This window comes from Sturnus vulgaris, chromosome 27 (genome assembly GCF_052056855.1).
Source record: "Sturnus vulgaris isolate bStuVul1 chromosome 27, bStuVul1.hap1, whole genome shotgun sequence".
Classification (NCBI taxonomy): domain Eukaryota; kingdom Metazoa; phylum Chordata; class Aves; order Passeriformes; family Sturnidae; genus Sturnus; species Sturnus vulgaris.
Genome location: NC_142269.1, coordinates 1,414,184 through 1,441,881, shown reverse-complemented (window position 1 = coordinate 1,441,881; position 27,698 = coordinate 1,414,184). Strand labels below are relative to the sequence as shown.

Sequence of the window (27,698 nt, the reverse complement as noted above, 5' to 3'; positions counted from 1 at the left end):
GGCACCTTCCCAGGTGGGGACTGGGGGGACTGGGAGACCCCCAGAGCCCCTGCTGGGGTTTTTACGGGGAGGCACGAGGAGATCTCACTGCTCCCAGCTCCTGACCCGGGGTCAGGTCTGACCCGATGGCTCTGGGCAGCAGCACAGGGATGTCCCTCCTTTCCCCATCCCTGGAGGTGTCCCAGGCCAGGCTGGATGGGGCTTGGAGCCACCTGGGATGGTGGGAGCTGTCCCTGCCCATGGCAGGGGGTAGCACTGGATGGGCTCTGAGGTCCTTCCCCCCACAAACCATTCTGGAATTCTGTGACTCTGATTTGGGCCGTGGACCAGGAGGACTGGGAGATGCTGCTGGGGGCTGACACTGACCCAGTGTCCCTGCTGTGACAAGGACTTGGTTCCAGGAGTTTCCAGGGGACTGGCCTGGATCTTGCATGCCCGGTGCAAGGCACCAGAGCAAGAGGAGATGTTAATTACAGCCTGTGCTAATTGCACTCATGAAAACACCTCACGCAACACAGCCCCTGGCTGCCAACTGGGCCAAGGGCTGGCACCTGCTGCAGCCTGGGCTGGCAGTGGAGGGTGACAGACCTCAGCCCCCAGGCACTGTGGGGACCCTGGGGACAGATTCTGAGCCTTGGGAAGGGAAGGGCAGAGGGTCTCCTGCTGCCCAAATTGAGCAGGGATGGGGAGCACTGGTGCCACATTCCTGCTGTCATTCCAGGTGGGAGATCTCTTCCAATAATCTGATGCTCTGCAGGGTGAGGTTTGGGTCCCAGCAGGTGACTGTGACCAGCCTGGCTGGGGTGATGGCCATGGACCAGGAGCAGCTCCTGCTGTCCCCACCAGCTGAGACTCCCTTTCCCAGGGCTGGCTTCCCCATGTCCCAGGAGAGATTCCTGGGACAGCGACACCTCTGTGAGCAGCAGATCTGACCTTATCAATCTGGAGTCACTGCAATGGCTTTAATAGCCCAGGAGGGCCCTGTCAGGGGTGACATCTTGTGTGACTCAGGGTCCCCGTGTGACTCACGGCCACTCTCCACCCTTGGGTGGGTGTTCTGCTTCCACCTGAGCCACTCCATCCCCAGGGATGAGATCCACACCGAGCCTTCCCCTGGGCCAGCCTCAGCCGCCCACGCAGGATCTCCTGATTCACCTGCCCTGCTCCTGGCAGCCCTGGCCACTCTCCCGTATCTGTCCTGGCCGTGGGCTGAGTTTGGGGTGGCACCATGGACTCTGTGCTGCTGCTCCATGGGCTGCTGCTCCTGCCCCTGGCAGCGCTGCTGCTCTACAGGTGCAGCCCCCCCTTCCAGTACCTCTGCAAGGTGGCTTTTTTCAACTGCTGGATCGTGGCCTTGGCCACCCTGCTGTCTCCCTTCGCTGCCTTCCGGGGCCGCTCCGTGGAGAACATGAGGTGAGTGTGGGCTGGGCATGGGGAGAGCCGGCTGGGGCTGGGTTCGGGTGGAGGAAATCCTGTGGTTTGTGGCCACAGGCTCTGTCCTGCCCTGGATGGACACACAGCTGGGTCACAGCTGGTGGCAGAGCCCTGGGGCCACGGCGAGGGCTGTGGTCACATTCGTGGGACAGTGAAGTGCACCTTGTGGTGTGAGATGTGCTGGCTGTGCCCAGGTAGCCTCAGGCCGTACTGGAATTGGGATTTGTGGTCCCTGAGGGATGAAATAACATAAAAGAGATCATTCCTGGTCCTAGCAATGTTGGGGTCCTCACTTGGGTGGGTGAAAGGGGTCTTAAAGGTACCATCAGGGCAAGGGGCAAATACACACCTAGTGCTGTGTCCCTGGCTCTGGGTTTGCCCTGGGAGACCTGCGAACAGCTCTTTGGCAGAGGGATTGAGGGTGGAGAGGCCCTGGCACAGATTATTCCATGGCTGCCCCATCCCTGGCAGTGTCCCAGGCCAGGCTGGATGGGGCTTGGAGCAACCTGGGACACTGGGAGGTGTCCCTGCCCATGGCAGGGGGTGGGACTGGGTGGGTTTAAGGTCCCTTCCAACCCAAACTATTCCATGTTCTTACGGTTTGGGGATGTCTTGGTGCCATCAGCTGCCAGGGGCACAGCCCTGTCCCTGTCACAGCCATGTCCTGATCACAGTCATGTCCCGCCCGACTCGCGCTCCCAAGGGTGGAAGCAGAAAGATAACACCACTGAGATAACATCGCTGTGCAACACCGGAGGAAGGTCTGGGTGCTCTCAGGATGGTGCAATCCCATTGCTGGATTCCTGGGCAGGATGAGCACACAGGAGGGATGCAATTATGTCACAGGGGAAATAGCCCAGCTTGAGAAATTTACTGAGGATTTGTGTGGATGGATCCCGGCCCGCGGCGGGAGCGTGGTCAGGGGTTCGGTGTTCCCAGTCGGGGGTTCGGTGTTATCAGTCAGAGGTTCGGTTCCCAGCGGCGGTGCCGCCTTCCCCAGGCCCATCCCGGCTGGAATTCTGGGCACACGCCGCATCCAGGGCTGCTCCAAAGCCGACCCTTGCTCCGGCTTAGCGGGACTGGTGGCGGGAGGCGCTGACTCAGCCGCGTTATCAGCGCTGCCCGATCTTGTCCCACCGACAGCTCCGTGCCCGCAGCACGCCCAGCCCAGCTCCCTCTGCTCCGAATCCCAAAGCCTGCGGCTCGGAGCGCTTCCCTGTCATTAGTCCTGGCTTTGGGGCGCTGTTTCTCCTCGGATCCTCAGGGATCTCCGAGCCTGCGGCTCCCGAGGGATGGGGACGATACCGCGGACCCTGTGCCTCCTTCTCCCTTCTCACCCCTGCCAGCTGCTGGGCCCTTCCCTGCCCCCGCCCTGTTCCCTGGGGGCAGTGACAGATGTGGAGACCCTGGCACAGACCCTCTGTGGGTTGGACAGTGCCCTGTTCCAACACCTACGTGTCCCAGGATTTATCTCCATGGCTGCTGGAATCCCTGGTGCTCCTTCCCCCCTCTATTCCTCTCATTATTCTCATACTGAGCGTCTTCCGTCGTTGCCATCCCGATATTCCACTTGCTGTGCAGCCCTCCCGGGATGTGACACCACTTTTCCGCTCAGATCCATCCCTTCCCGACACTGCAGCTCCGGTGGAGCGATTTGTGACTCCCCTAAGGATTGTTGTATCTGGGCTGATTTTCCCTTCCCCCTGCGGCACAAAGCTGTGCATGGGCAGTCCCTGGGGTCACCAACATCCCTGGGGATCTGCCTGTCTCTCTGCCATCCATCCCCTATGCTCATCCATCCCCAGCTCAGCTGCTCTCGGCTGTGATCCGCCTCTGGCTTTGGGAGTCTGGGATTTGGATTTCTGTCCACACACAGACCCAGCTGAGCCCCTGGGTAGGCTCCCCCGTGCAGAGACAGTTTGTCCTCGTTGGGATGTGAAGGTCCCATCCCCATCGCCACCACGCCCTCGCCTTTCTCTTTTCGCTTTCCCATCATCTCTGGACATCAAAAATCCTGTTTTTTCACTCTCACCACCTCGTGCTGGTCACTCTCCCTCCCCAGCAGCTCCCTCTGCTCTGAGCCAGGAGCTGAGCCCAGCTTAGGTGGGAACCACCTGAGTTCTGAGCCTCACAGGCTGCAAACGTGCGAGAAATCCAAGCATCCCTGAGCAGAGCAGCCGCAGCCTGGCCCAGCCGGTGCAGACCCGCTCCCCACTCGTGTCCCTCCGCCTTATCTCGTCCCTTATCTCGTCCCTTATCTATCCCCACCAGGCTCCTGCGCGCCGCGCTCCTGCCCCTCAAGCGCTTCTACGGCATCAGGATGCGGGTGCGGGGCTCGGAGCAGCTGCAGCTGCAGGGACCCTTCGTGATCGTCTGCAACCACCAGGCTTCCCTCGACCTCATGGGTGCGTGCGGGGCAGGGCAGGAGGGATCCTCGGCACCTTTGGGGGCTCCAGGGGGCACCAGCATCGCTTTGGGGAGTCAGCACCGGGATTAGGGCAGGGATGTGTGGTGGGAATGGACCAGGAGAGCTTTTGGGACAAGGCTCCCTGTGCTGCAGGGAGAGGAAGGACAACGGGAGGTGATGCCGCAGGACGGTCTGGGACTGGGGACAGCTTAAAGTCCTTTAAGTCAAAACTAAAAAAAACCCCTGGTCCTATGCTAGGGTATAAATGATTAATTAGTCTATGCACTGATGTAATTTGGCCTCTCCAGAGAGTTCCTCTCTGCAGTTATCACCTCTCAAAGCTGGCTGAGCTGCAAAATTTATTCCTGATAACCAGCTGGTTTGTCCAGCCGAGGGGGGGGGGGGGGGGGGTGGATTTTTCTGCTGCCAATCCCATGGGGTTGGGAAGGTGTTAATGGACATTATCCGTGCCCCAGGAATGGTGGAGGTCATTCCTGAGCGCTGTGTGCCCATTGCCAAGCGGGAGCTGCTGTACCTGGGCACGGTGGGCTGGGCCTGTTGGCTCAGTGGCACCATCTTCATCGACCGCCACCGCAGGGACGCGGCCATCGAGGTCATCTCCCACACTGCCAGCACCATGTGCAGAGAGAACGTGAGCAGAACTGGGTTTGGGGGGAAAACACCCCTGGTGTGGGGGCATGTGGGCAGGACTGACCTGGCTGAGGTCCGGGGTCACCTCTGTCCCTGTCCCCTGCAGCTCCGTGTGTGGGTTTTCCCGGAAGGCACCAGGAACCAGGGCAAATCCATGCTGCCCTTCAAGCGTGGGGCTTTCCACCTGGCTGTGCAGGCCCAGGTAAGGGCACTCTTATGGTCAAAGGTTGGACTCTGTGGTCTTGGAGGCCTTTTCCAAAATTATTCCTTCCCGTTTGGCTCACCCTGGATGGAGCAGGGTGGATGTGAACCCTGGGGCAGAAGGATAGGGGGGTTTAGATCCCCAGGGATGGGGGGGTTTAGATCCCCAGGGATGGGGGGGGGGGGTTGATCCCCAGGGATGGGGGGGGGGGGTTGATCCCCAGGGATGGACATGGTGCTGGGCAGCAGCAGAGAGGGACAGGCAGGAGCAGGAGTCCCACCTGGGGAGGACTCTGTCTGGGGGACCCTCTGACCCTCTGTGTCCTGCAGGTTCCCATTGTCCCCGTCGTGATCTCCCCGTACTGGGACTTCTTCAGCTCCAAGGAGAAGAGATTCACCTCCGGTAAGGGATGGACAGGCATTCCCATGGCAGAGGGCAGGTCTGGTTCTGGGGTTGAGGCACACAGGATGTGGGATGCTGAGGGGTGGGGATGCAGCTGGGGTGGAAGATGCTTAGGGGAATACCCAGTTCCTGCTGGGATCCTCTGATACATCTCTGGCTTTTCCCCTCTCTCCCAGGGACCTGCACGATCCGAGTCCTCCCTAGAGTGGAAACGCGGGGCCTGAGCCCAAAGGATGTCCCTGAGCTGACCGAGAGTGTCCGGCAGGCCATGGCTGAGGCTCTGGCCGAAATGTCCAGGAGTGACCACGGGGACCAGGACATGCAGCAGCCTCTGCTGGGGCCGGGGAAGGACAGGGGCAGCCCCCAGGGCCAGGGGGACACAGCCGGGAACAGCAAATAGGCAGAGGGAGCGAGTCCCTTGGGAGGTGTCCCTTGTCCCCTGAGGAGGTGTCCTGCAGCCCCGCCACCACCCCGGCAGGACAGTGCCCTGAGGGGAGCAGTGCAGGATGGGGACCAGGCAGCACTCCCAAAACAGAGCAAGGTGCCCCCCAAAACAGAGCAAGGTGCCTCATAAAACCCCTCATTGTGACTGTGCATCCCTGTGCCAGACCCGGAGCTGTCCCCTGGAGCTGTGGCTGTGCCCATGGAGCTGTGGCTGTCCCCTGAAGCTGTGGCTGTCCCCTGGAGCTAAGCTGTGCCCCAGGATGGCTCCTGCCTGCTCACTGGGCAGGGCAGGGACGCTCCAGGCAGGGTTGGAGGTTCCCAGCCCTGATTTCCCTGATTGTTGGGTTCCCCTGTGGATTCTCCTTCCAGAAGCTCCTACAAGCTGAAAATGCTGTTTGGGTGCAGCCAGCTCTGGGGAGGGGCCCAGAACGTGTGGCCTGGGGGGGACTCAAGGCCCAGGGGAGGTTGCTGGGGGGGAACAGCATCCTTGGTGCTGAGCTGTGAGCCCAAGGGTGGGACATTAAAGAGTCTGGAGCTGGTGCTGTGTCCTGGCTGTGCTGAGGGGGCTGAGGAGGGGGCGATCCATCCCTGCACATGGAGAGTCCCCACACCTTCTCCAGGGATGGTGTGAGCAGCACATGGCCGGGTGAGGGTTACACTGGCCTGGGTCTGTCCCAGAGGTAGAGCTCTCCCTCCTTCATTAAATGCACAAGAAGAGCACCCACTGAAGCCTCAAATTCCCAGCAATACCTGGATGATGCCCACCTGGACACAGTCCTACCTGGAGGTGCCTCTGGGCTCATCTGACAGATGGATGGATCCCTGCAGCCAGGCAGGGATTTGGGATCTCCTGGCTCCTTCCCAGCTGAGCAGTTCCTGTGCCAGCACCCCGGGGTGGCACCAGGGCAGGGATGGGGCAGGGTGTGGCTGTCCCCTTGTGGGGAGCAGGGTGGACAAGGCTTCCCCTCCCATTCTGGGATAAAATGTGCAAACCACGGGCACAGAGCTCCGGTTTGGATGCCAGTTTGACATCATTCCTGCTCTCAGGAGCAGCTGGATTATGGAGGAAATCCTTCAAATCTGTTGCAATCGTTTGACACCAAACAGCAAAGAGACTTCCCATGAAGAATAACCCATGGGATCCGGAGCTGTCACATCGACATGGCCAAGGGCACAGGAAGGTCCCATGTCCCAGAAAACCCCTTTAATCCTTTCCTGTTTCCCAGGATTCCCAACATGTGGCATAGTCTGTCAGCTCTGAGCTGGCCTAGGGGTCCCACCACACTCCCATGACCTTGGGGGTGGTTTGGCTGCCCAAAGGCTGGGTTTGGGTGTGAAGCATCAATAGAATCATGGAATGGTTTGGGTGGGAAGGACCTTAAAGCCCATCCAGTTCTGTCATGGGCAGGGACACCTTTCACTATCCCAGGTTGCTCCAAGCCCCATCCATCCCGGCTGTGGACATTTCCAGGGATGCAGGGGCAGCCACTGCTGCTCTGGACAAAATCTTGTCCTGCCTGGAGGGCCAGGGCCCAGCCAGAGCCCTCTCTGGATTTTCCATTGTCAGTGGGAGGTGAAAGCTTGACTAGAGTAAAATACTTTGGAAATACCTCTGGGAACAACTTGCTTTTTCTGGTCCTCCAAGGCCTGCCCTGCCTAGCTGCTTCATTTGCCCAGCCCTGGCACAGCTGCCCAGGGCAGTGGTGGAGTCCCCATTCCAGGAAGGATTTCACGTCTGTGTGGATCTGGCATGTGGGGACAGGGGTCAGCGGTGGCCTTGGCAGTGCTGGGTGAGCCATGAGCTCCTCATCTCATCCAACCAAGCTGGGATGTCTGGCAGGGCACTGACCCCCACCCACATCCTGGCAGGACAGGATGGACTCAGGCCCGTGCTCCTGCCTCGTGTCCTTAGCAGTGGCAGGTCCAGCCCCCTCCAGCCACCCACAGCCTGTGGGGCTGCTCCAAAGGGCAGGGAGGTGAGCACGGAGCCGTGTCCAGCAAAACCTGAGCTGGGCAGGCATGGGAACAGAGCCGTGGTCATCTGAGATCCCATGGGAGAGGTCAGCCCCATCTGTGGCTTCCTGTGAGGCCCTGGCACAGATTCCCAGAGCAGCAGTGGCTGCCCCCAGTCCCTGGCAGTGTCCCAGGCCACGTTGGACAGGGCTTGGAGCAGCCTGGAACAGTGGGAGGTGTCCCTGCCATGGCAGGGGTGGAAGTGCTTTAAGGTCCCTTCCAACCCAAACCAATCCGTGATTTTCACACTCTCAAAGGGAAGGGAGCTGCAAGGCCCCAGAGCAGGGGATGTGCTCAGGACACCATGGGCCTGTTGTGGAGCTCCTCAACTGTCCCAAATTCTCACCAGGACAGAAGGAAGCAGCTCAGCCCTGCCCTGTTGGGTGTCCAGCTCCTACGTGTGGAATGGGAGCAGATGGAGAGATGCCCCATCCCAACACCGTCCTGTTCCTCTGTCCGGATGGATTGGATGAAACTGGAGGAAACTGGGCAAAAGGCCAGCCTGGGACACGTGATCAGCCCAAATTCAAATTTGAAATACCTGTAAATTTTCCCTGTCTGAGAAATCAGCCCCAGCTGCCAGCCACTCCTCATGTTCTGCTCTCTGTTTTCATTTTCGTTTGTTCCCACTGCCTACTGAAATAATTTCCTGCAAACCTGTGTGGAGGTGGCTCCTGTCCCAGATTGAAACTCCAGGGACCTTTCCCAATATTGCAAAAATCCCTGGGATCCTTGACCCCCGGAAGCTGTAGGCAGAGGGCAAACATTGCCTGGACTTTATCTGCAGGTGCCCAGGATTCATCTGCCAGCCCTGATTTCCCCAGTGGATGGGACACAGGATCCCATTTCAGTGCCTGCAGCAGATCAGACACAGATCCAGAGCAATCCAAGACCTGCAGGAGGAGGCTGTGGCTGTTCCCAACAGGCACATCCAGCTGGAGACACGATGTCTCCAGCGCTTCCCATCCTCTTCACCATCCTGCTCCTCTCAGCCGGGGCCTCTGGAGCACCGTAAGTTCCCTCTGTGTCCGTCTGTGCCTGCTGGGATGGCTTAGCCTTGGCTCCCTTGCAGCTCCTGGTGGGATTCAATCCCTCCTGTGCCCTGATTGCTGCCCAGGGTGGGAATGCTCAGGCTGGGGGTTCTCCCTGCCCAGGAGCACTGAGGACCTGGCCCTGGTGCCTCTGAGGAGTTGTGCAGAGCTGAGCTGAGGAGCCAAGGGCAGCCCAGGAGCAGAGAGGGCTGGGGGGGTCCCTGTGCTCCCAGGGGCTTTTCCAGGTCTCTGGAATAAAAAGGTGGGGCTGTGCTGGATGTGCCTCACCCCCAGGGCTCTCCTGTCCCTTGTCCCTGCCAGGAGTTATGTGGTGGTGTCCCCGGCCGTGCTGTACCACCCTCACCCTGCCACGCTCTGGGTGCACCTCAGTGACCTCCAGGGGCCCGTCCAGGTCCATGTCCAGCTGCAGGGGGACAGCAGGACACCTCCCACCACCCTGCTGACGAGAGAGGTTCTGGAGCCTCATCTGCACCTGAATGTCACCTTCCCTGTGAGTGTCACCCCAATGTCACCCCAAACCAGCCGGGAGCAGGGAGGGGGGCCCTGGGTGGTCTCCAGGCCGTTTCCATCAGCTCCACACAGGGCTGGGAACAGATGTGACTTCCCCATCTTGCGGCAGAGTCTCACCCCTTTTGTTACACTGACAGAACTCCTCAGGCTCCGTTGGTTATCCCGTGGCCGGAATGATCCCGTTTGCAGGGGAGGGGGGGGACCCTGCCCAGCCCCTGGCTCGGGGAAGGTGTTCCTGGGGGTGGGCAGTGCTCTGGGACACCCGCAGGGAGCCCGGGCACTGTCCTTGTCCTCACCCCCAGCCTGCTGCTCCCCCTGCAGGCTCCAGCCCCTGCCAGAGGGAAGGAGGAAATCGTGGCCCTGCACGTCTCAATCCAAGGAGATTCCTTGAATGTCTCCGAGTCGAAGAAGGTGATGCTGAGAGCTCTGAAGCCCGGGATCTTCATCCAGACAGACAAGGCTGTCTACAAGCCCGGGCAGGAAGGTGAGGGGGGCAGGAGGGACAACCCTGCCCTGGGGGAACCCCTGGTGGGGGAGAGGGGTGAGGAGACCCAGCCTTGCTCCTGCACTGCCTGCAAATGGGAGGGATTATCCTGGGATGTCCTGGAATGCCCAGCACAGGGCAATGCCAGGGCTCGCTGCTTAAGGGGCAGTGAGGGCTCGGGGTGGATTTCCATCCACCTTCCCATGGGGAATTCCCCTCGCTGCGCATGAAGCCACTCCTCCATCTCGGTTTCCTTTCCCAGTGAAGTTCCGAGTCGTCTCTTTGGATAAAGACCTGACCCCCAGCAACCAGAAGGTGAGAGCAGGGCTGGGCCGTGTGGAGGTGACAAGGGATCTTGTGCTGGATCCCCGCAGCCCAGCCAGCCTTGGGAGAGGTGTGGAAGTCACCTTTCCCCTTGGGAATGCTGCCCTGGCCAGCTCTGCCCGGGGAGCTGCCCCCGGGGCAGGTTTGCCCTGTGCTGCTCAGGGATGCAGCAGCATCAGGAAGGAGAAAGCAGAGGGCACATGTGACACGGGAATGTGCCCACACCAGCTCCCAGCTAGGGATGCAGCCCTGGTGAGTGGGAAGTGGGGAATGTGCTGATATCCATCAAGGCATCAGACACCAGGAATATCAACAGGCTCAGCCTCTGGCACCCCTGAGCAATCACTGGGGTCCCTGGAAGTGCAGGATGCTCCCAGATTAAAGGGGTTCTAGACCCTTCCTAAAGCCTGGGAGATGCCACCTTTCTGTGCCATGCTGGCAGTGCCTTCAGCTCATCCCTGCTAGAGCCAGGTTCAAAATACACCCCAAAGCATCCTGAGGGCTTGGAAGTTCACAGCATCCCACAGAAAAGCCTCCCTCTGCCCCATCCATGGCCATGCTCACCCTGGTGAGACCCCAAGGAATGGAATTGCTCCTCTAACCATCCTCTCTTTGCCTTTCAGCTGCCCCTGGTGTTCCTGAAGGTCAGTTTGGGACACCTGGGGAGTGGGGTGGGCTTTGGAGGGCCGTGAGAGGGGACACAGGACACAGCCAGGGCTGTTTGCTGGGTTCCCTGGTGCTGATCCCACATGTCCCTGCGCAGGATCCCAGTGGGAACCGCATTGCACAGTGGCGGGAGGTGACCCCTCGGCAGGGAATCGTGGATTTGTCCCTCCCGCTGGCCTCGGAGCCGGCCCTGGGCACCTACACCATCAGCGTGGAGGGGAAGAGCCATTCCTTCAGCGTGGAGGAATATGGTACACGGGGACTGGGGAGTGGGATCCCACCATGGGCAGCAGGTCTTGACCCCCTCCAGCCACCCAGGAGATGTTGTCACCGTCCTGGGAGTGACCACCCTCTGTCCTTGTGCCTGTCCACCAGTGCTGCCCAAGTTTGAGGTGATCATTCATCTCCCCAGCGTGCTGCGGCAGAAGGACGAGAAGTTCCCTGTGGAGATTTGTGGGCGGTGAGCTGGGAACAGGGAATGGGGGGGATGGGGAGATCCAGCGGGGTGGGGCCCCCTGGCACAGCCTCTCCACTGTCCCCACACAGCTACACTTATGGGAAGCCTGTCCAGGGGAAGGTCCAGGCTGACTTGTGCTTCAGCCAGAGTCTCTCACCTTACCAGAGGAGGAAGACCTGCACGCAGGTTACTGGGCAGGTGAGTGTGGCTGGGACTGGGGGTGTCACTGGCATGGCTCCTTCCTGGGAATGCTGCTGACAGGACTGATCTTCCTCCAGACGGAGAAGAATGGCTGCTTTTCCACAGAGGTTTCGCTGGCTGCCTTTGAGACCATCTGGAAGTTGAGGGAGGAACTTGAAGTCAAGGCATTGCTGGTGGAGGATGGGACAGGTGGGGATGGGAGTGTGGCCATCCCTATGTGCTCCCAAGGGATTGGTCTTCTCCAGGAACACCCAAAAGCACTGCTGGGATTTAGGGGTGCACATGCTGGGATGGGATTTGGGTGGGGTGAGAGTCAGGTTAGCCTGGCAAGACTTGGAATTCCAAGCAGAAGAAAGGGAAAAACACCTTTCCAAGATCCAGCAGCTCTGCCAGTGCTGGAAGCTGAGTCCTGGCAGTGCAGAGTGGTTGGGTTCACCTCTGAGCTTGTCCCTCGCTCGCCACCTCGTCACACCAGGAGTGCCTGACCTGGCTGGAGAGAAAGGAGAGCAGGGCTTGTCCCTGTGCCCATCAGCCCCTCATGATGCTGCTGTGGTGAAGAGCCTTTTCTGAAGTGTCTGCCCCCAGCTGCATCCTGGTTTTAGATGTGAAATATTGCACAGGGTTTCTGCTGCTCTTGTAGGAGAGGCAAACCGTGCTGGGAGCTGCAGGAGGAAAGCCCAAATGCCCAGGGACCTTTTCTGCTTGGGGACGGGGGCACTGGCTGGAGCTAAGCTGTGTCTTGTGTCCCTGCAACTCCCTGAGCTCCGCATTCACTCTCCACAGGGCTGGAGATGAAGAGCACCAAGAGCTGCAAGGTTTTACCCGACACAGTCACGATCATCTTTGAGAAGACTGACCACGTCTACAAGCCCGGCCTCCCCTACACCGGGACGGTAACGGAGGGTCCCCTCTCCCTGTGGGGCTCACCTGCCCCCTGCTGCTCCCAGCCCTGCTCCTGCCCACCCCCGGCCCTGTTCTGCCACAGCTGCAGCCCCAAACCACGGCATCCCCCCTTCCCTCCCGGCACAGATCCGGCTGCAGGAAGCCGATGGCCCTGGGCTGCCCCAGAGGCAGGTCCTGCTCTCGGTCAGGAGCCGGGGGCAAGAGGAGATACACAGCTTCCTTACAGACAGCTCAGGGAGAGCCTCCTTCCAGCTGGACGCCTCTGGCTGGAGTGGTAGAGTCTCCTTGCGGGTAAGTGCCCCACCCGGGTCCCCCACTCGGAGGTCCTGGAGCTGCTTCCTCCAGTGGGTGCCTTGGAGCAGCACCAGCCTCGGGGGCTGCTGGGTGGATTCACCCCCTGATTCCCACCTCAGGCTCAAGTCAACAGGACAGCTGAGAGCAAGGAGGACTCAGCAGGCGGCTTCGGAATTGCCTTTCTGACAGTCGTGCCCTACTTGTCGAAGAGCAGAAGCTTCCTGCACATCCGTGACCCGGAGGGGGAGCTGCCCTGCGGCCATTCCCAGCTGTTCCACGTGGATTCCATCTTTGGCAAGGAGGCTTTAGGCAGTGAGCTGAAGAGCCTGGATCTGGTTTTCATGGTGAGCCCCAGCCCAGGGAAGGAGGGCAGCAGGAATCAAAGTGATTGTGTGGGAAAAGCCACATCTCCACAGACATTCATGGTGGTGTCCCCAGGAACAGGACAATGAGCAACCTGTCCTAGAGAGACTGAGGGACCTGTCAGAGGAGGTGGCTGCTGCCACTGTTGGGCCTGCACCTCCATGGGAGATGGGGAGCTGGAGACTGGGCTTGGTCAAAAATCATCCCAGAACTTTCATTGTGGGTCCATCCTCCATCAGGGCACTTGGATTCCACACTCAGCATCTGTTTTGTTCTCACCCCCTCCTCTGCAGGTCCTGGCCAAGGGTACCATTACCAGCATCTTCAGGAAAGAGGTCGCTGCAGAGCCTGGTATGTCCCATGGCATGGAGGGGCTGTGCAGGGCTCTGCTCCCTGTGCCTGCTCCTCACAGAACCATGGAATGGTTGGGTTAGAAGGGGCCTCCAAGCCCATCCTGGGTAGGGACACCTTGCACTCTCCCAGGGTGCTCCAAGCTCTGTCCAACCTGGCCTTGGACACTTCCAGGGCTGGAGCAGCCACCGTTTCTCTGGGTAACATCTCCCTCCTTCCCATGGCCCAGGACAGAGAGTCTCCCTCACCCTGGAGCTGCCCATTGGGCTGGAGCTGGCGCCCATGGCCAGGCTTCTGGTCTATGTGGTGCTGCCCAACGGCGAGATGGTGGCTGACAGCACCGAGCTCTATGTGGCCAAGTGCTTCCCCAACCAGGTGAGAGGAGCTGGGCTGTCCATGGCTGCCTGCCTTGGGATCCGTCCCGCTGCATGTGCATCACAGTGTCACAGTCTCTCAACCCATTTCCTCATCCCCAAACCCTCTGAGAAGAGCCCTCCCTACCTGTGGCTTGGTCCAGCCCCTCCACAGGAGGTGACTGCCCTCTGCCTCTGTCTCCTGATGTCCCTGTGCAGGTGAAGATGGCATTTTCAGAGGCCAGGGCCCTGCCTGGGGCGGCACTGAGGCTGCAGCTGGGGGCTGCCCCAGGCTCCCTGTGTGCTGTCCGAGCCGTGGATCGCAGTGTGCTGCTCCTGAAGCCCGAGGCTGAGCTCAACGCCGAGGCTGTGAGTGCTGGCTCTGCCTGGGGTCCCCCTGCAGCCCCAGGAGCAGTCTGGGCTGGGGATGGGATGACATTGGCTCAAGTGTCCTTCACACGGACCCAGTGCTGTGGTGGCTCCCGGGCAGAGCCCTGTGCTCTGAAAATGAGGTTTTTGCACGTCTTTATTCCCAGATCTACAAAGCACTGCCCGAATTCAACTACCCCTACAGCATCCAGGATGGACCAACACCCTGTTACTTTTACTGGCGAGACACCAGGATGGAAACCTACAAGTTATTCCAGGTGAAGCCCCTGCCCGCCTGGGCCTCCTGGGTCTTCTCCATCCAGGAGCCACCCATGCTCCTCCCAAGTGCTGGGGAAACCACACTTGTGGCAAAGGACTTCCCTTTCCTGCCAAGCCCAGGCTCCTTCTCCACTTGTTTTCTGAAGCTCTGGGACTACTCACTGCTGGAATGGGGATATTCCTCCTGCTGGCTGTGGGAGATGGACAACTTCTGCTTTTTCACAGCTTGCAGCACTGAAGCTCTTCACCAATGCCAATACCAAGGAGGATTGCCAGCCCATGTTCTATTCCCGCCTCGTTGGACTGGCAGGTCCTGCAGGTGAGCACAGCCCTTGTGCCGAAAAGAGCAAAGAGCTGGTGGCCAGTCCTGGCTGCTTTGTCCTCAGGGGGACTTGGAGCCATCCAGAAAATACCTTGGCATCAAAGGGGATGGAAGAAGATGGAAAAGGGTGACCAAGATCACCCTTGTGCTGGCTGCTGGTGAGGTCCAGCTGAGACCTGAGGCCCCCAAGTTCTACTCTGTCTTTTTCAGGAGCAGTGGCACAACCCAATTATGTGAGGGAAAGCAGCATTATCCCAGAACTTGCAGAAGTGTCCAACAAAGCTTTCCCCGTCGAGGGCGGGGAAGAGCCCCCAGCACCCCGGACGTATTTCCCAGAGACGTGGCTGTGGGACCTGGTCCCTGTGGGGTGAGAGGACAGTTCCCAACGGAAGGGAGTTGGGGACCTCAGAATTCCTTCTACCTGTGGGATGGCACCAGCAGTGTCACAGCGGTGTCACTCAGGCCATGCCACCAGCCATGCTGGGGTGGCCTCACGATGTTGTCCATGGCGCAGGGAGGGTGGCTCTGCCGAGGTGACAGTGACAGTGCCCGACGCCATCACGGAGTGGGAGGCCGGGATGTTCTGCATGGCCCCGCAGGGCCTGGGGCTGTCCCCTGCTGTCACCCTCACAGCCTTCCAGCCGTTCTTCGTGGAACTGGCACTGCCCTACGCCGTGGTGCGCCACGAGACCTTCACCCTCAGGGCCACCGTCTTCAACTACCTGCGCCAGTGCCTGAGGGTGAGCGGGGACGGGCAGGGGACCTCGGGGTGTGGCAGGGGCTGATGGAGCCGTGGCCGTGCTCTGGCAGGTTCAGGTGAGGCCCAGGCAGGTGGCCCTGGCTGTGGGGGCTGCTGGAGCCATGGCCACGCCCCACAGGTTCAGGTGACACTGGCAGAGTCGGCAGAGCTGGAGGTGTCACCAGGTGCAGAGGACACCTACAGGAGCTGTGTCTGTGCAGACGAAGCCAAGACCTTCCAGTGGGGCGTGCGAGCCACCAGTCTGGGTACAGAGCTGTCACCACCCCACCCTGCTGCCTGGGGACCCTCTCAGGGGAGGGGGTAGGGTGGGCAGGGAGGGCAGGAACCCCAGGGCACCCGGGCAGTTCTCCGTTCCTCCACTCCCACCCTTCCTGGGGACCCCTAACCCAACCCAGCCTAGCCAGCCCCACCCCAAGCCTAGGGGGCTGTGCTCAGGTCTGGGGGCTCCCTGGGGACTGAGGGTCGTGTTTGCACCTGCAGGGGAGGTGAACATCACCGTGAGCACTGAGGCCCTCAGCTCCACCGAGCCCTGTGGCAATGAGCTGCCCCTGGTGCCAGCCCAGGGCCGTGTGGACACTGTGATAAAGCCCCTGCTGGTGCAGGTCAGAGGGTTGTGGAGGAGGAAAATGGGATGGATTTGGGAGCAGGGTGCAAGCAGCCCTTGCAGGGCTGGGAGAGAACACCCAGATGTGAAGCCAAGTGTGACCCAAGGGGGACAGGCAGGTCCCTCCTTGTGACTGACTCTGATGCTGCTTCCTCACAGCCCGGGGGGATCCTGGTGGAGAAGGCTCACAGCTCCCTGCTCTGCCAGGAAGGTAGGACTGCCCAGGGCTGTCCAGCAGTGCTGTGGGGTGTGGGCCAAGGATCCTTGGCCACTGCTCACAAGGGCCACCAGCCCAGAGGAGCTAAAGGCCAGGGTGCCTGGGCAGGAATGGAGGGGGGTGAGGTTGCCATGGGACAGGCTGGGAAGAGCTGGGCATTCCCACTGTCATAGCCCTCTGTCCCCACAGGTGCTGAAGAAGTCTCCTTGGAGATTCCTCCAAACATCCTGGAGAGCTCCCAGAGAGCCCACGTCACCGTGATGGGTAAGGGACAGGCTGGAGTGGCCTGGGGACCCACTGGGACAGGGTGGGTGCAGAGGTCCCCAGGCTCAGCAGGACATGGGACCACCTGGAGCTGACATGGGGGACATGGGTGCTGGTGGCAGGGGCGCAGCTGAAAATGTGTCCCCCTGGAACAGGTGACATCCTGGGCAATGCCCTGCAGAACCTGGACAATCTCCTGGCCATGCCCTACGGCTGTGGGGAGCAGAACATGGTTCGCTTTGCCCCCAACATCTACATCCAGCAGTACCTGGAGAAGACGGGGCAGCTGCTGCCGGACATCCGTGCCAAGGCACAGGGGTTCCTGCAGAGCGGTTAGTGGGACCCTGACACCCCACCTGCGAGGGACACCACTGTCCCACAGCCCTCTCCCTACTGCACCTGGCTCTTCTGGGGTCCCCTGGGCACAGAAATAGTGCCCTGTCCCCATGTCCTCCTGCAGGGTACCAGCGGGAGCTGCTGTACAAACACGACGATGGCTCCTACAGTGCCTTTGGGAAGAGTGATGGCAAGGGCAATACCTGGTGAGGGCTTTGCAGCTGCCCCCAGGGCTCCTCCTGCCACCCAGGGAGTCCCAGTGCTGACCCTCAGCCCTCTGATGTCTCCCTGGCTCCAGGCTCACGGCGTTTGTCCTCAAGTCTTTCGGGCAGGCCCGAGCCTACGTGGCCATCGAGGAGCGGCACATCACGGATGCGCTGCGCTGGCTGCAGCAGCACCAGAGGAAGAGCGGCTGCTTCCGCAGCATGGGCAAACTCTTCAACAACGCCCTGCAGGTGGGGCAGGGGCTGTGCTGGGGACCCAGAGTGTGGTCTGGGCAGGGGGGTGTCCTTGTGTTGGTGTCACAGCTCGGCCGGACCCGTGTCCCGCTGTCCCCTCGCAGGGTGGTGTCTCAGACGAGCTCTCACTCTCGGCGTATGTGACAGCAGCGATGCTGGAGCTGGGGCTGCCCACGCTGGTGAGGATGGACCCTTCCTCCCCACAGGGACTGCTGGTGTGGGGACAGCTGCTGGGACAGGGGATTGGCCATTGCAGGGCACCTCGCAGCCCAAACTGGGCACATTTAGTCGTGTTGGGCAGCAATGGGGTCTCTGAGTGAGTCCTATACCCTGGGCTGGCTCCTGACTCCGCTGCCACGCCAGGAGCCGACGGTGAGCTCAGCCCTGAAGTGCCTGGAGGCTTCTCCCACGGACAACCCGTACACACAAGCCCTGCTCGCCTACGTGTTCGGGCTGGCGGGGCTGCGGGAGCAGCAGCAGGCGCAGCTGCAGCGCCTGGCCCAGCACAGCGTCAGCACAGGTACAGCCCAGGCAGGGGCACTGCGGGCACTGCCACCTCCGGGAGGGACCTCAGCCCAGCCCGCAGCAGGGCCTGAGCTGCTGCCCCTTCTCCCCCAGGGGGGCAGCTCTACTGGCAGAGGAAGGAGAAGGCTGAGAAGCCCTCGGAGCTGTCCTGGGCCGAGGCTGCACCGGCCGAGGTGGAGATGACAGCCTATGTGCTGCTGGCCTACCTGTCCCAGCCCTCCGTGTCCCCTGCTGACCTGGGGACAGCGTCCCAGATCGTCCGCTGGCTCTGCAAGCAGCAGAACCCCTATGGGGGCTTTGCCTCCACTCAGGTACCAGCCCTGGGCTCCCAGGAGCTGCTCCAGACCGGCCCCTCCTGGCAGCCGTGCTCAGGGGTGACCCTGGCACTGTCTTGTGCATAGGACACCGTGGTGGCCCTGCAAGCCCTGGCCAAATACGCCTCCCTGACCTCTGGCAGCAACGGGGACCTCACGGTGACGGTGACATCGCCCACGGGGACAGTACAGGACTTTGTGCTGGACAGCAGCAACCGGCTGGTGCTGCAGCGGGCAGCCCTGGCCGAGCTGCCGGGCACCTACAGGCTGCAAGCCCGTGGGCAGGGCTGTGCCCTGGCACAGGTGGGCACAGCCTGGGCTCCCTGTCCTTGGCCCTGCCCCTGTCCCCTCTCTGGCTTCACCCCGTGCTGTCCCCCAGGTGACCCTGCGCTATAACGTGCCCCCCCCGCCCAGCACGGGCGCGTTTGAGCTGCGGGTGGAGACGGAGCCGCTGCCTGGCACACAGAACCCCCAGTTCCTGCTGCGGCTCTGGGCACGGTAGGGACTGGGGCTGTCCCGCGTTTGGGGAGGACAGGAGCAGCCAGGGAGGGAAATCCCCAAGCACACCCTGGGGCTCTGCCCTTGCAGGTACACTGGGGAGCGTCCTGCCACCAACATGGTTGTCATCGAGGTCAAGCTGCCATCGGGCTACAGCCCGGACAAGAAATCTGTGGTGGAGGTGAGGAGCCCCCTGCCCCCCTCTGGGATTACCCCATCCCACAGGTCCCTACCCCTCGGGGGCTCTGGGACATGGAAGGACACTTGCTTGGGGTGCTGGGCACCCACGGAGCAGCTGTGACTCTTCCTGAGCCGTGTCCCTGCAGCTGAAGAGGCAGAACCTGGTGAAGAAGGTGGAGGTGCAGCCCGATCAGGTGACCATTTACCTGGAGCAGGTGAGATGGGGACAGGAGCAGGAGCCCTGGGATGTGGGGGATTTCCCCATGGTGGATGGCTGCACCTTCCCTCTGGGCTGTCTCCACAGCTGAGCAAGGAGGAGGAGACCTTTTCCTTCCGAGCCCAGCAGGACTTCCTGGTGAGCAACCTCCAGCCGGCCACCGTGTCCCTGTACGACTACTACGAGACAGGTGAGCCTTGCAGGGCCATGTACTGGTCCTGCTGCCACCCCTGCAGCCCCAGAGGCTCAGTGGGGTCTGGCTGATGAGCTGATCCCACTGATGAGCTTTGGCTCGTTAAGGGAGCAGCTCCTCCCAGGCCCATGGTCACCACCCCTCCCGTTGCAGGTGACCATGTGGATGTGGCCTACACTGCACCCCCCAGCTCAGGTAGGGGCTGAGCCTGCCAGGCCAGGGGTCACCCCACCCTCAGGACCCTGATGGGGACACACCACCCTGGAGGGTCAACCTGGGAAGGAGGACAGGGAGTGAGGACAGAGGAGCCCATCCCAAAGTCCTGCCCCAATTGTTAGGGATTTGCTGGCCAGAACTTGGGGGCAGAGGTCAGGAAGGGCCCAGGTGTCCAGCCTGGGGGTGCAGGAGGTGCTGTGTCTCTTTGAGGGGGCTCAGCCCCCATCGGCCCTGGCCTTTCTCCAGTGACCCCTGGGGCTCCCCACGTGGGGGTTTGGGGTCACACAGGGAATGGGACACTGAGCTCCAAGGGATGTAGCTCAGCCAGAGGGTCAGGGGCAAGCAAGGGTGGTGGTGGGGGGTTGTGGGGACTCTCGTCTCACAGCACCCCCATATTCTATCTTGAAGAGGAGAAGGAAAACGTCTAACTCAGCCTGGAGCCTGGCAGCCCATCCCTGCTCCAGCTCCCGTGGCCACCAAGGACAGGGATGACTGAGGTCTCCGCTCCCACCCTGGCCATGGTCCCGACTCTCCACGGGGGCAGGAGGCGGCCCAGAGACCCTCCCAGCACCACTGGCCCCCAGCAGGGCCCCTCTGGATGGAGCTACAGCTCCCCCCACCCCAGGATCTGCAGGCGAGGGGCTCCTGCAGGCCCAAGGACACGCATTTCTCCAGCCCTGCCACACGGTGGACTTGGCTGAGCAACCACTGTGGGAACTTCACAGGGACACCCCTGGGCCACCTCCTGCCACCCCTGCAGGGGGCTCTGGGGTGCCAGCTCTGGCCTCTCCCCTTTCCACAGCACCTGAAGGGGACCTAGAGCTCCTCCCTGCTGCCAAAGCTTCCCTGGCAGGTCCCTACCACCCCTCACCCCAGCCCCCTCCCCAGCACTGACATAGCACCAGTGTCACCACGAGGGACTTGGGGACAATCTGCAATCCCAGCACAAACCAGTCAGGTGCCTCTTGGAGAGAAGCTAGGGCCTGGTGGACCCCAGCCCCTGCCCTGGGTCTAAATAAAGCCATATAGTCAGGCACTTGTTACTCTTGGTCTTTATTTTCCTTGAGGGTCCCACTCCAGAAGGGGGTGGGGACAGAGGGGACAGGGTGGCTGCTGTGGTCTGGGGCAGGAGGTGAAGGTAAGGAGAGTCAATCCCTGTCAGAGAGAGCCAAGTGGGCTCCTGAGGCACGAGCAGGTGAACGGAACACACCCAGCAGTGCCCTCTCTGCCCGTCACATGACAAGGGGACAATGGCAGTGCCAGCACACGTCCCTCACCTCACCCAGGTGCATGGCACAGCCCTGGGCAGCCTCAGCCTGGGGTTAAACTCTGCTGTCCCTGAGCAGCTGCTCTGGGCAGAGGCACCACTGTTCTGGCCCAGGGATGTCCCCCAGAGCCACACCCTCCCTGGGGACAGCTGGGGCTGACCTGGATGCTGCTGTGATGTCCCAGCAGAGCCAGTCTGGTGACACCTGGGGCTGTGGCCAGGGGCCAGGGCCACAGCACTGGGGCCAAATGACCCCTCTGTGCCCCAGGGGAGAGCACGAGGCACTGTCACAGCAAGGCACGGACTAAGCAAGGTGTGGCCAAGCTTCAGCCCTGTCCCCACGGTTCCTGAGGTGGCAGTGGGGCACAGGAGCGAGCCCTGTGCCCCAAGCTGAGTCTCTTGCTGGGGATGGAGCCACTCCCACCTCACTTGTGGCGCTTTTTCTTCTGCTCTTTGCGTTTCTGAGCCCTCACATCTTTCTTGAGGCGGCTGTCAACCACCTTGAACTGGCCCTTGACACCAGGGGGACGCCGCACCCGGGGTCCCACGCCCTTCTTGGCCACCAGGTAGGTGACCTGGCGCTTCTCCTTGGCCAGCCCAGCCTTCTTGTAGATGCTGCAGAAAAAGGACAAAGGTCAGAGTGAGTTTGGGTGAGACAAAAACCAAACCCAGTGTTGGGACATCATCGGGTCCCACCCTGCCTCTGGCTCTGCCACCCCCGGATCAGCCTGGCGGGGGACACAGAGCTGTCACAGTGGCTGCAGGGACACGGCCCCAGCAGCCAGCCCAGCCACAATCAGAGGAGCTGGATCCTGGCTTGGCCACTCACCGGCGCAGCTGGGCCACCTTCTCCCGCTCCGAGATGTCCACGGTGCTCACCACAGCCTCGGCCTTCTTCTTCATCTGCTCCAGCTTCTTCAGCATCTGGGGGGCAGCCGGGGGGGGACACGGGGTCAGAGGAGGAACAGGGGGGTCAGAGGTGGGACAGGGGCGTCAGAGGAGGGAGTGGGGGTCAGAGGTGGGATGTGGGATCAGATGTGGGACAGGGGAATCAGAGGAGGGATGGGGTATCAGAGGTGAGACAGGGAGTCAGAGAAGAGATAGGGCGTTGGAAAAGGACGGGGTATCACAGATGGGACAGAGATTGGAGGAGAGACAGGGGTCAGAGAGAGGACTGAGGCCCTGGAGAGGAGTCAAGGCACCCCTGGGAGCCCACCCTCACTCACCCTCCGCTTCTTGCGGGCCTTGGCCTCTGCCACCTTCTTGATGGGGCGGGCATTGATCTCCTTCCAGCGCTGCCGATAGGCCTCGACCGTCTGCTTGTCCACGGGCAGCTGCCGGCGCCGGTGCTGCCGCTCCTCCTCCGTGAACCACTCGGGCAGCTCCCCCTCCTCCTCGTTGTAGGAGTACCTGCAGGATGCCAGGTGAGCTGTGAGCAGGACATGGGGGTCCACTTCACCCGTCCCTGCTGGGGAACAAACCCTGCAGCCCCCAGCCCCGTACCTGTTGAAGGAGTCGTCGATGAGGTCCCGCCGGGCCTTTTTGGAGGAGGCAATGACCGAGCCGAGGGCCAGGCCCTCTGCATCCAGGACTCTTTTCACTGCGGGACAGGGGAAAGCTTGGCCTGGCTACAGCCCAAGAGCCAGGGAGCAGCCCTGGGGACCATGGTCTGTCCCTGCCTCCATCTCCTGTCCCTCCTGAGGGACCCCTATGGCCCCCACTCACCTGGGTTCTCAATGGGCACCACCTCAAAGCCACAGGGTTCGACACGGCCCCGCTTCCTCCCCGCTGGTGCCACTGGCCTGTGGAGAGGAATGGGCAGGGCTGGGGTCCTTCAGCTCTCCAGGACTGTGGAGCTGGGGAGGACACCCAGACCCCCCCCTCAGCCCTCACCTCTCATCTTCACTGCTGCTGTCATCGTCACTGCTCTGCTCCTCCTGAGCTTCACTGGCATCGGGAGCTGTGGCTGCTGCAGGGGGGGGCTCGGCTGGAGCCTCTTCCTGGGCCACCTTTTTCTTCTTCTGCCCTTTCTTTGTTGTTTTGTCTGGGAATGAAAAACACTGGGTGAGACAAAACCACGGCAGACCCTGCCACAGACACTCCTCTAGAGATCCTGCTCATTAACAATGACAGCTCATTAACAATGACAACTTGTTAGTGACACAGGCTGGCAGCAGTCTGGTCTAGTGGGAGGTGTTCCTGCCCGTGCCAAAGTTTGGAACGCAGTGCTCTTTGAGGTCCTTTCCAACCCAAACCATTCCATGCTGCTGCTCAGGGCAGCATCTCTGTGGTGCCTGCCCCCAGTGCCCCAGACTGGGCTCTGGGACTGTCCCTCTGTGTCCCCTCACCTTTCTGAGCCTCACGCTGCCTCTCAGCCAACATCTGGGCCTGCCCCAGCTCCAGTTCCTCATCCGCATCATCCTCGATGCCAGCAAAGGCGTCCTGGGATGAGGAACAGTGGGGTCAACCCAGGGATGGGGGTCAGCCTCAGCGATAAGGATCGGCCCCAGGGATGGGGGGGTCAGCCCAGGACAGTCCTGGGAAGCTGCTGGGGTGGAGGATCCTCCATCATTCCTGCCTCACAAGCGGGACTCACCTTCCCGAACCACAGGCTGGTCCGTCGCTCCTCCAGCACTGACTTCTCCTCCAGGGGCACTAGCAAGGGATTCTCCACTTCTTGTCCTTCCTCCTCCTCTTCCTTATGTTTAAACTTCGGCCTGTGACACAGAGCAGCAGGATCAGTGTCCCCAGCCCTGACTGGCTCCTGGAGCTGCCCGAGGGACAGCCCCTGCCCCAGGGCACCTCTCCCTTCTCACCTCTTCCCACGCTGCTCCCGCTCCAGCTTCCGCTGCCGGGCCTCGATCTCCAGCAGCTCCTCTGGGTCCAGGTCACTGGCCAGGGACACGTCATCCTCTTCCTCGTGATCAGACACGTAAATGTCATCGTCCCCAGGGCTGATCTCCAGCAGGGCATCGGCCGAGGCCATGTCCCCCCGGGACAGCTCATCCAGCAGCTGCAGCACAGGTTACGGAGTCACACAGGTGACACAAGTGACACGAGTCACAGGCCAGGCCCTGTCCCAGCCCGGGAGCTCCCCCACGCACCGGGGTCCTGTGGATGCTGCGCAGGGAGAACATGCTGGTGTCCCCATCGTCAGCGATGGACACCCCGGGCAGGTCCATCTTCAGCTCCACACGCTCCCGCTGCTTCCGCTGCTCCTTCAGGATCTTCTTCTTCTTTCTGGAGGAGGCAAAGGAATGAGGTCACACTGTCCCCTGCACACACAAACACCCCAGAGGCTCAGCCCCTGCCACAGCACTGCCAACCCCCTGTGAGGGGTTCCCAGTGCTTCAGCTGCTTGGAGGAGCAGAGGAGCCCAAGGACCCAAAACGAACTCCCCCCACGAGCAGAGGGACAGGCTGACACTGCCACTCTCTGTCTCCATGGCTGCAGCCCCATCTCTCCTCCTCTTTCTACCTCTTCAGCTCTGCCAGCTCCTCGGCCTTCATCTCTGCCAAGGCCAGCTCCACCTCCTCTTGCTCTTTTGCCTCCTCAGCAGCTGCAGCTTTCGCCTCCATCTTCTCCTTCTTCTCCTCCTCCCTGCCCTCCTCCTCCTCACCGGAGCTCAGGCTGCCAAAACGAAGGAGCTCAGAGAAGCTGTGCTGGAAACAGCTGGGGACAGCCCCACCTCAGCCCGGGGACAGCCCCACCTCAGCCCGGGGACAGCCCCATCCCAGCCCGGGGACAGCCCCATCCCAGCCCGGGGACAGTCCCATCCCAGCCCGGGGACAGCCCTGCTCTCTGGTCCTACTTGATATCCAACTCCTTTGCCTGCTCCTTCAGTTTCTTGGCCAAGAACCGCCGCAGCTTCGTCCTCCAGTTCAGCAGGGCCCTGGATGGGGTGGCAACTATTAGGGACAGCCAGCAGGCCCAGCTGGGGGGCGTGGCTGTCCCAGTGTCCCCCGGCACCTGAGCTCCTTGCGGCCCAGCACTCGGATGTCCCTACAGCACTGGCGCAGCTCCTCTGTGGTGGAGCTGTGATTCTCCAGCTCCCCATCGCCCAGTGTGATCTGGCACAGGGAGAGAGATTTAAATTTAAATTTAAATCCCAGCCTCCCCTCCGCAGGACAAGGACAGGAAGTCCTTCCAGACACGCACCTCGTTGGCCTTGGAGAGGAAGTCCACGGGGTTGGGAGCCTTGAGGAAGTCCATGAGGGTGAAGCGGTGGTACAGGGTGGTGTCACCCTCAGCGTAGCCTTCAGCCTGGGGGTAAAAAGGGCTGTGGCAGCCAGGGTAGGGGACAGACAGGCAGATACCACCAGCCCTGAATGGTAGACGGGGTCACCTAACTCTTGTTTTGCTGCAGTGGCCAACTAAACGTGTCTGTGCCTTGTACTTGAAGACTTTAAAAATCGTTTTCAACCTTAACCTGAGCTAAGACAAATAGCCAGTCCAGTCCAGCCCCAGCTCCCAGCTCCACCTCAGACACAAGAGCTGACAATGAAAGGTTTGTGTCAGCTCTGTGCTCAGCTGAGACCACCTGAGACCGACTTACTGTCCTAAAGCCACCTCAGAGAAACACGAACCCCGTGCCCAACTGGGTTTAACTGACCGAGCTCCAGCCTCATAGTCTCCATTTCAGCACTGTAATGGCTTTAGGGCTCCAAACTTCCCCAAAACTGGCTCTTCCAACATTTCCAAAATCTTTCATTCCCCTGAACAATTTTAATTACCGCAAGCTCTTTAGGTCCAGTCATTTGTGTCTGGCCTTACTCATACCTTGGGCTTCTTTTTGCTGACCAGCTCACTGACAGACTTGGTGGGAACCTCCACATCCTTAAAGGCATATTTGGGGTCAAAAAACTTGCTGTCGATTTTGTCTGGGGCCTGATAACCTGCGATGGAGAGATTAGAGCCATGACAGACATTCCTCTGGCATAGAGAAATCAGAGCTACTTCTCTAGGGAGAGAAGGCTCAGAACCATTACACTGCCCCAGAAGGAATCAGAACCATCACAACCATTCTTCCTGTGATGGAGGGATCAGAGCCACCAGCATGTTTTCCCAGCCCCATCCCAGGTGCTCACCCTGGCACACCACAAAGATCTCAGCAGACTCGTTGCGGGAGGCCTGGGGCTTGGTGGCCTGGACCTTCTGGAAGAATTGCTGGAAGATCCACAGCAGGGGCTGGTAATCCCGGGAACGGAAAACCTTCGTGATGAACCAACCACCCTTGCACAGGAACTCACAAGCCAACTTCAGGGCCATGAGGGTCAGGTTGGCTGCAGCAGGAGAGAAGAGGGAGTGAGGGAATGACCCTTCCCTGGGAGGGTGGAGAGAGGCTGGAGTGGGCTTCCCACAGAAGCTGTGGCTGCCCCATCGCCAAGGCCAGGTTGGATGGGGCTTGGAGCGCCCTGGAACAGTGGAAGGTGTCTCTGCCTATGGCACTGAATGGGCTTTAAGGTTCCTCCCAACCCAAACCAGCCTGGAACTCTCCAAGAGCAGTGAGATGTCCCTGTCCCCCCGTGTCCCCAGGCAGTCCCACCCTGTGAGTAGGCGTCGTGCACCCAGCTGGCTCCCACGTTGGGCGCTCCATCGTTCAGCACCACATCCACCTTCCACGTCTGCAGCTCCTTGCGCAGGGCCTGTGGGACAGGGACACCCATTTATCCCTTGCCAAGGGACCCTACGCCACCCCCCGTGATCCCCCTGCCGCACAGAGCACCAGCAGGTGACACCTGGGACAGTACCTGGCGGCACTTCTCAGTGGTGATGTCCTCCTGCAGTGTCACCACGTTGGGAATGGGCTTGATGGGCACCAAGTCGACCCCTGGTTGAAGAAAGACACCAAATCCCCTCAAAAGGGGCTCCAGCCCATCCCAAGGGGCTTCCCCACCCATCTCTTCCTCCTCCCAGGATCCCCAGGCCAGGGTCCTCTTTGTCTGTCACATCCAGGGACTGTCCCCACCTCCTGCCAAACGCCACCACTCACCAATGATCAGACTGGACACCGGCATGAATTTGGAAGCCACCTGAAGCCTAGGAAGAACAGAGAGGAGCAAAGCTGCAGCAGGATCCCAGGAGAGCTCTCAGCGTGGGACTGTGCTCCCAGGGTTTAGGACTACCAACAGAGACACAACAGGGAGCATATAGGACACCCCCAGGGCAGCTGGTGGCACCGTAGGTGGCCTGTCCCCACTCACCACCCGCCGGGGGCTGCACACAGGTCCAGCAATGCCCGAGCCTTCTGCAAGAACTGGAATTTCCGATTGAGCTGGAGCAGCTTGAAGGAGGAGCGAGAGCGGAAGCCTGAGGGGGAACAGGGGGTGGTTACTGGGGTGACAGGACCCGCAGCCCCCCTGTCCCCAGCGCCAGGCGCGGCCCTCACCCGTCTCCTTGGCCAGGTGGTAGAACTTGTCCCGCCGGCTCTTGCCCAGTTTGCTTTTCTTGCCCATGGTGGTGGCGGGGTGGCCCCTCGGGGGGACTGGGATGTGCAGTCAGCCAAGGGCTCGGACTTGGCGGGGAAAGAGGAGTGAGGGACGGCCTGAGGCTCTGCAGGGGAGCCCCAGCCTCCCTCAGTGTCCTGTCAGTGTCCCCTCCAGTGCCCCCCGTATCTCTTCAGCTCTCTTTCAGTGCTCCCCTCGTTACTCCTCTGAGTGCCCCTCCAGTCCCTTCCCTCACTGCCCTCCCACTGCCCCCTCATAGCCCCCCTCATTGCTCCCAGCATTGCCCCCTCAGGCCCACCCGCATCCCGCTGTTCTCCCCTGAAGCCTCCAACCACCAGTGCTCAACGTCCCCTCAGCCCTGACACCCCCATGTCCCCTTCCCCAGCCCGACCCCGATCCAGACCCTGCTCCTAATCCCGATCCCGGTCCCGCTCCCTCCGCGTGCCTGCACCGCCTTCCCGGCGTGCCCCGCGCGAAGCAGCCAGCTTCCGCTTCCTCCTGCTCTGGCCGCCATTGTAGGAGTGGCGCACTCCCTCCTCTGCAGCCTGAGGGCGGAAGAAGGACTTGTCCCCTCGGAGGTGCGGGAAACAATAACGGGCCCGCTCGGTGGCGCGATCAGAACCCTGTCCTTCCCTTTCTGTGCTTTCCAACACGGAGAAATCACCTCTGACCACTCCAAAATGGCGGCGCAGTCCCGACCGAGTGATCCTATGGCGCATGCG

General features: G+C 61.0%; 3 protein-coding genes across 4 annotated transcripts; 2 read left to right on the top strand and 1 right to left on the bottom strand.

Moving 5' to 3' along the window:
* Nucleotides 1–1,171: 1,171 nt before the first annotated feature.
* Nucleotides 1,172–6,079, top strand: LOC106858236 (1-acyl-sn-glycerol-3-phosphate acyltransferase alpha). Its single transcript, XM_014884784.2, has 6 exons — nt 1,172–1,413; nt 3,706–3,839; nt 4,318–4,493; nt 4,599–4,694; nt 5,024–5,096; nt 5,273–6,079. Exons 1-6 carry the CDS (start codon nt 1,229–1,231, stop codon nt 5,494–5,496), a joined length of 888 nt encoding a protein of 295 aa, XP_014740270.1. The 5' UTR covers nt 1,172–1,228; the 3' UTR covers nt 5,497–6,079.
* A 2,287-nt stretch (nt 6,080–8,366) lies between these two features.
* Nucleotides 8,367–20,299, top strand: LOC106858259 (alpha-2-macroglobulin-like protein 1). The gene is made up of 36 exons (XM_014884810.2): nt 8,367–8,564; nt 8,906–9,095; nt 9,437–9,599; nt 9,862–9,914; nt 10,547–10,567; nt 10,687–10,840; nt 10,965–11,049; nt 11,136–11,244; nt 11,325–11,436; nt 12,031–12,140; nt 12,277–12,441; nt 12,564–12,788; nt 13,101–13,158; nt 13,388–13,533; nt 13,731–13,880; nt 14,048–14,158; nt 14,385–14,478; nt 14,692–14,848; nt 14,996–15,221; nt 15,360–15,486; nt 15,722–15,843; nt 16,005–16,056; nt 16,252–16,326; nt 16,482–16,658; nt 16,787–16,868; nt 16,961–17,117; nt 17,225–17,299; nt 17,484–17,640; nt 17,739–17,956; nt 18,047–18,262; nt 18,339–18,457; nt 18,548–18,638; nt 18,784–18,852; nt 18,942–19,044; nt 19,201–19,242; nt 19,672–20,299. Exons 1-36 carry the CDS (start codon nt 8,500–8,502, stop codon nt 19,689–19,691), a joined length of 4,296 nt encoding a protein of 1,431 aa, XP_014740296.2. The 5' UTR covers nt 8,367–8,499; the 3' UTR covers nt 19,692–20,299.
* A 1-nt stretch (nt 20,300) lies between these two features.
* FTSJ3 (FtsJ RNA 2'-O-methyltransferase 3) lies at nt 20,301–27,605 on the bottom strand. Of its 2 annotated transcripts, none has more exons than XM_014884811.2 (22): nt 27,380–27,605; nt 26,919–27,044; nt 26,734–26,839; nt 26,523–26,569; nt 26,281–26,360; nt 26,076–26,175; nt 25,618–25,812; nt 25,310–25,425; nt 24,689–24,793; nt 24,500–24,600; nt 24,342–24,422; nt 24,008–24,160; nt 23,635–23,770; nt 23,347–23,543; nt 23,127–23,247; nt 22,879–22,972; nt 22,424–22,574; nt 22,256–22,332; nt 22,034–22,130; nt 21,757–21,940; nt 21,360–21,454; nt 20,301–21,145 (listed from the first exon to the last, which is right to left on the bottom strand). In XM_014884811.2, exons 2-22 carry the CDS (start codon nt 26,983–26,985, stop codon nt 20,956–20,958), a joined length of 2,493 nt encoding a protein of 830 aa, XP_014740297.1. In that variant the 5' UTR covers nt 26,986–27,044; nt 27,380–27,605; the 3' UTR covers nt 20,301–20,955. The 2 variants fall into 2 exon arrangements, with proteins under 2 accessions (XP_014740297.1, XP_088035579.1); XM_088179453.1 differs by having other exon boundaries at nt 27,422–27,605.
* Nucleotides 27,606–27,698: the final 93 nt, after the last annotated feature.

Coding starts and splice junctions, on each gene's coding strand:
- LOC106858236 (XM_014884784.2), top strand. CDS start 1,229: ATGGACTCTGTGCTGCTGCTCCATGGGCTGCTGCTCCTGCCCCTGGCA. Junction 4,494..4,598: donor GCACCATGTGCAGAGAGAAC/GTGAGCAGAACT, acceptor TGTCCCCTGCAG/CTCCGTGTGTGGGTTTTCCC. Junction 5,097..5,272: donor GGAGAAGAGATTCACCTCCG/GTAAGGGATGGA, acceptor CCTCTCTCCCAG/GGACCTGCACGATCCGAGTC.
- LOC106858259 (XM_014884810.2), top strand. CDS start 8,500: ATGTCTCCAGCGCTTCCCATCCTCTTCACCATCCTGCTCCTCTCAGCC. Junction 9,600..9,861: donor CTACAAGCCCGGGCAGGAAG/GTGAGGGGGGCA, acceptor TTCCTTTCCCAG/TGAAGTTCCGAGTCGTCTCT. Junction 14,849..14,995: donor TGGGACCTGGTCCCTGTGGG/GTGAGAGGACAG, acceptor TCCATGGCGCAG/GGAGGGTGGCTCTGCCGAGG.
- FTSJ3 (XM_014884811.2), bottom strand. CDS start 26,985: ATGGGCAAGAAAAGCAAACTGGGCAAGAGCCGGCGGGACAAGTTCTAC. Junction 24,161..24,341: donor GCAAAGGAGTTGGATATCAA/GTAGGACCAGAG, acceptor TCGTTTTGGCAG/CCTGAGCTCCGGTGAGGAGG. Junction 23,544..23,634: donor GCAGCATCCACAGGACCCCG/GTGCGTGGGGGA, acceptor CCTGTGCTGCAG/CTGCTGGATGAGCTGTCCCG.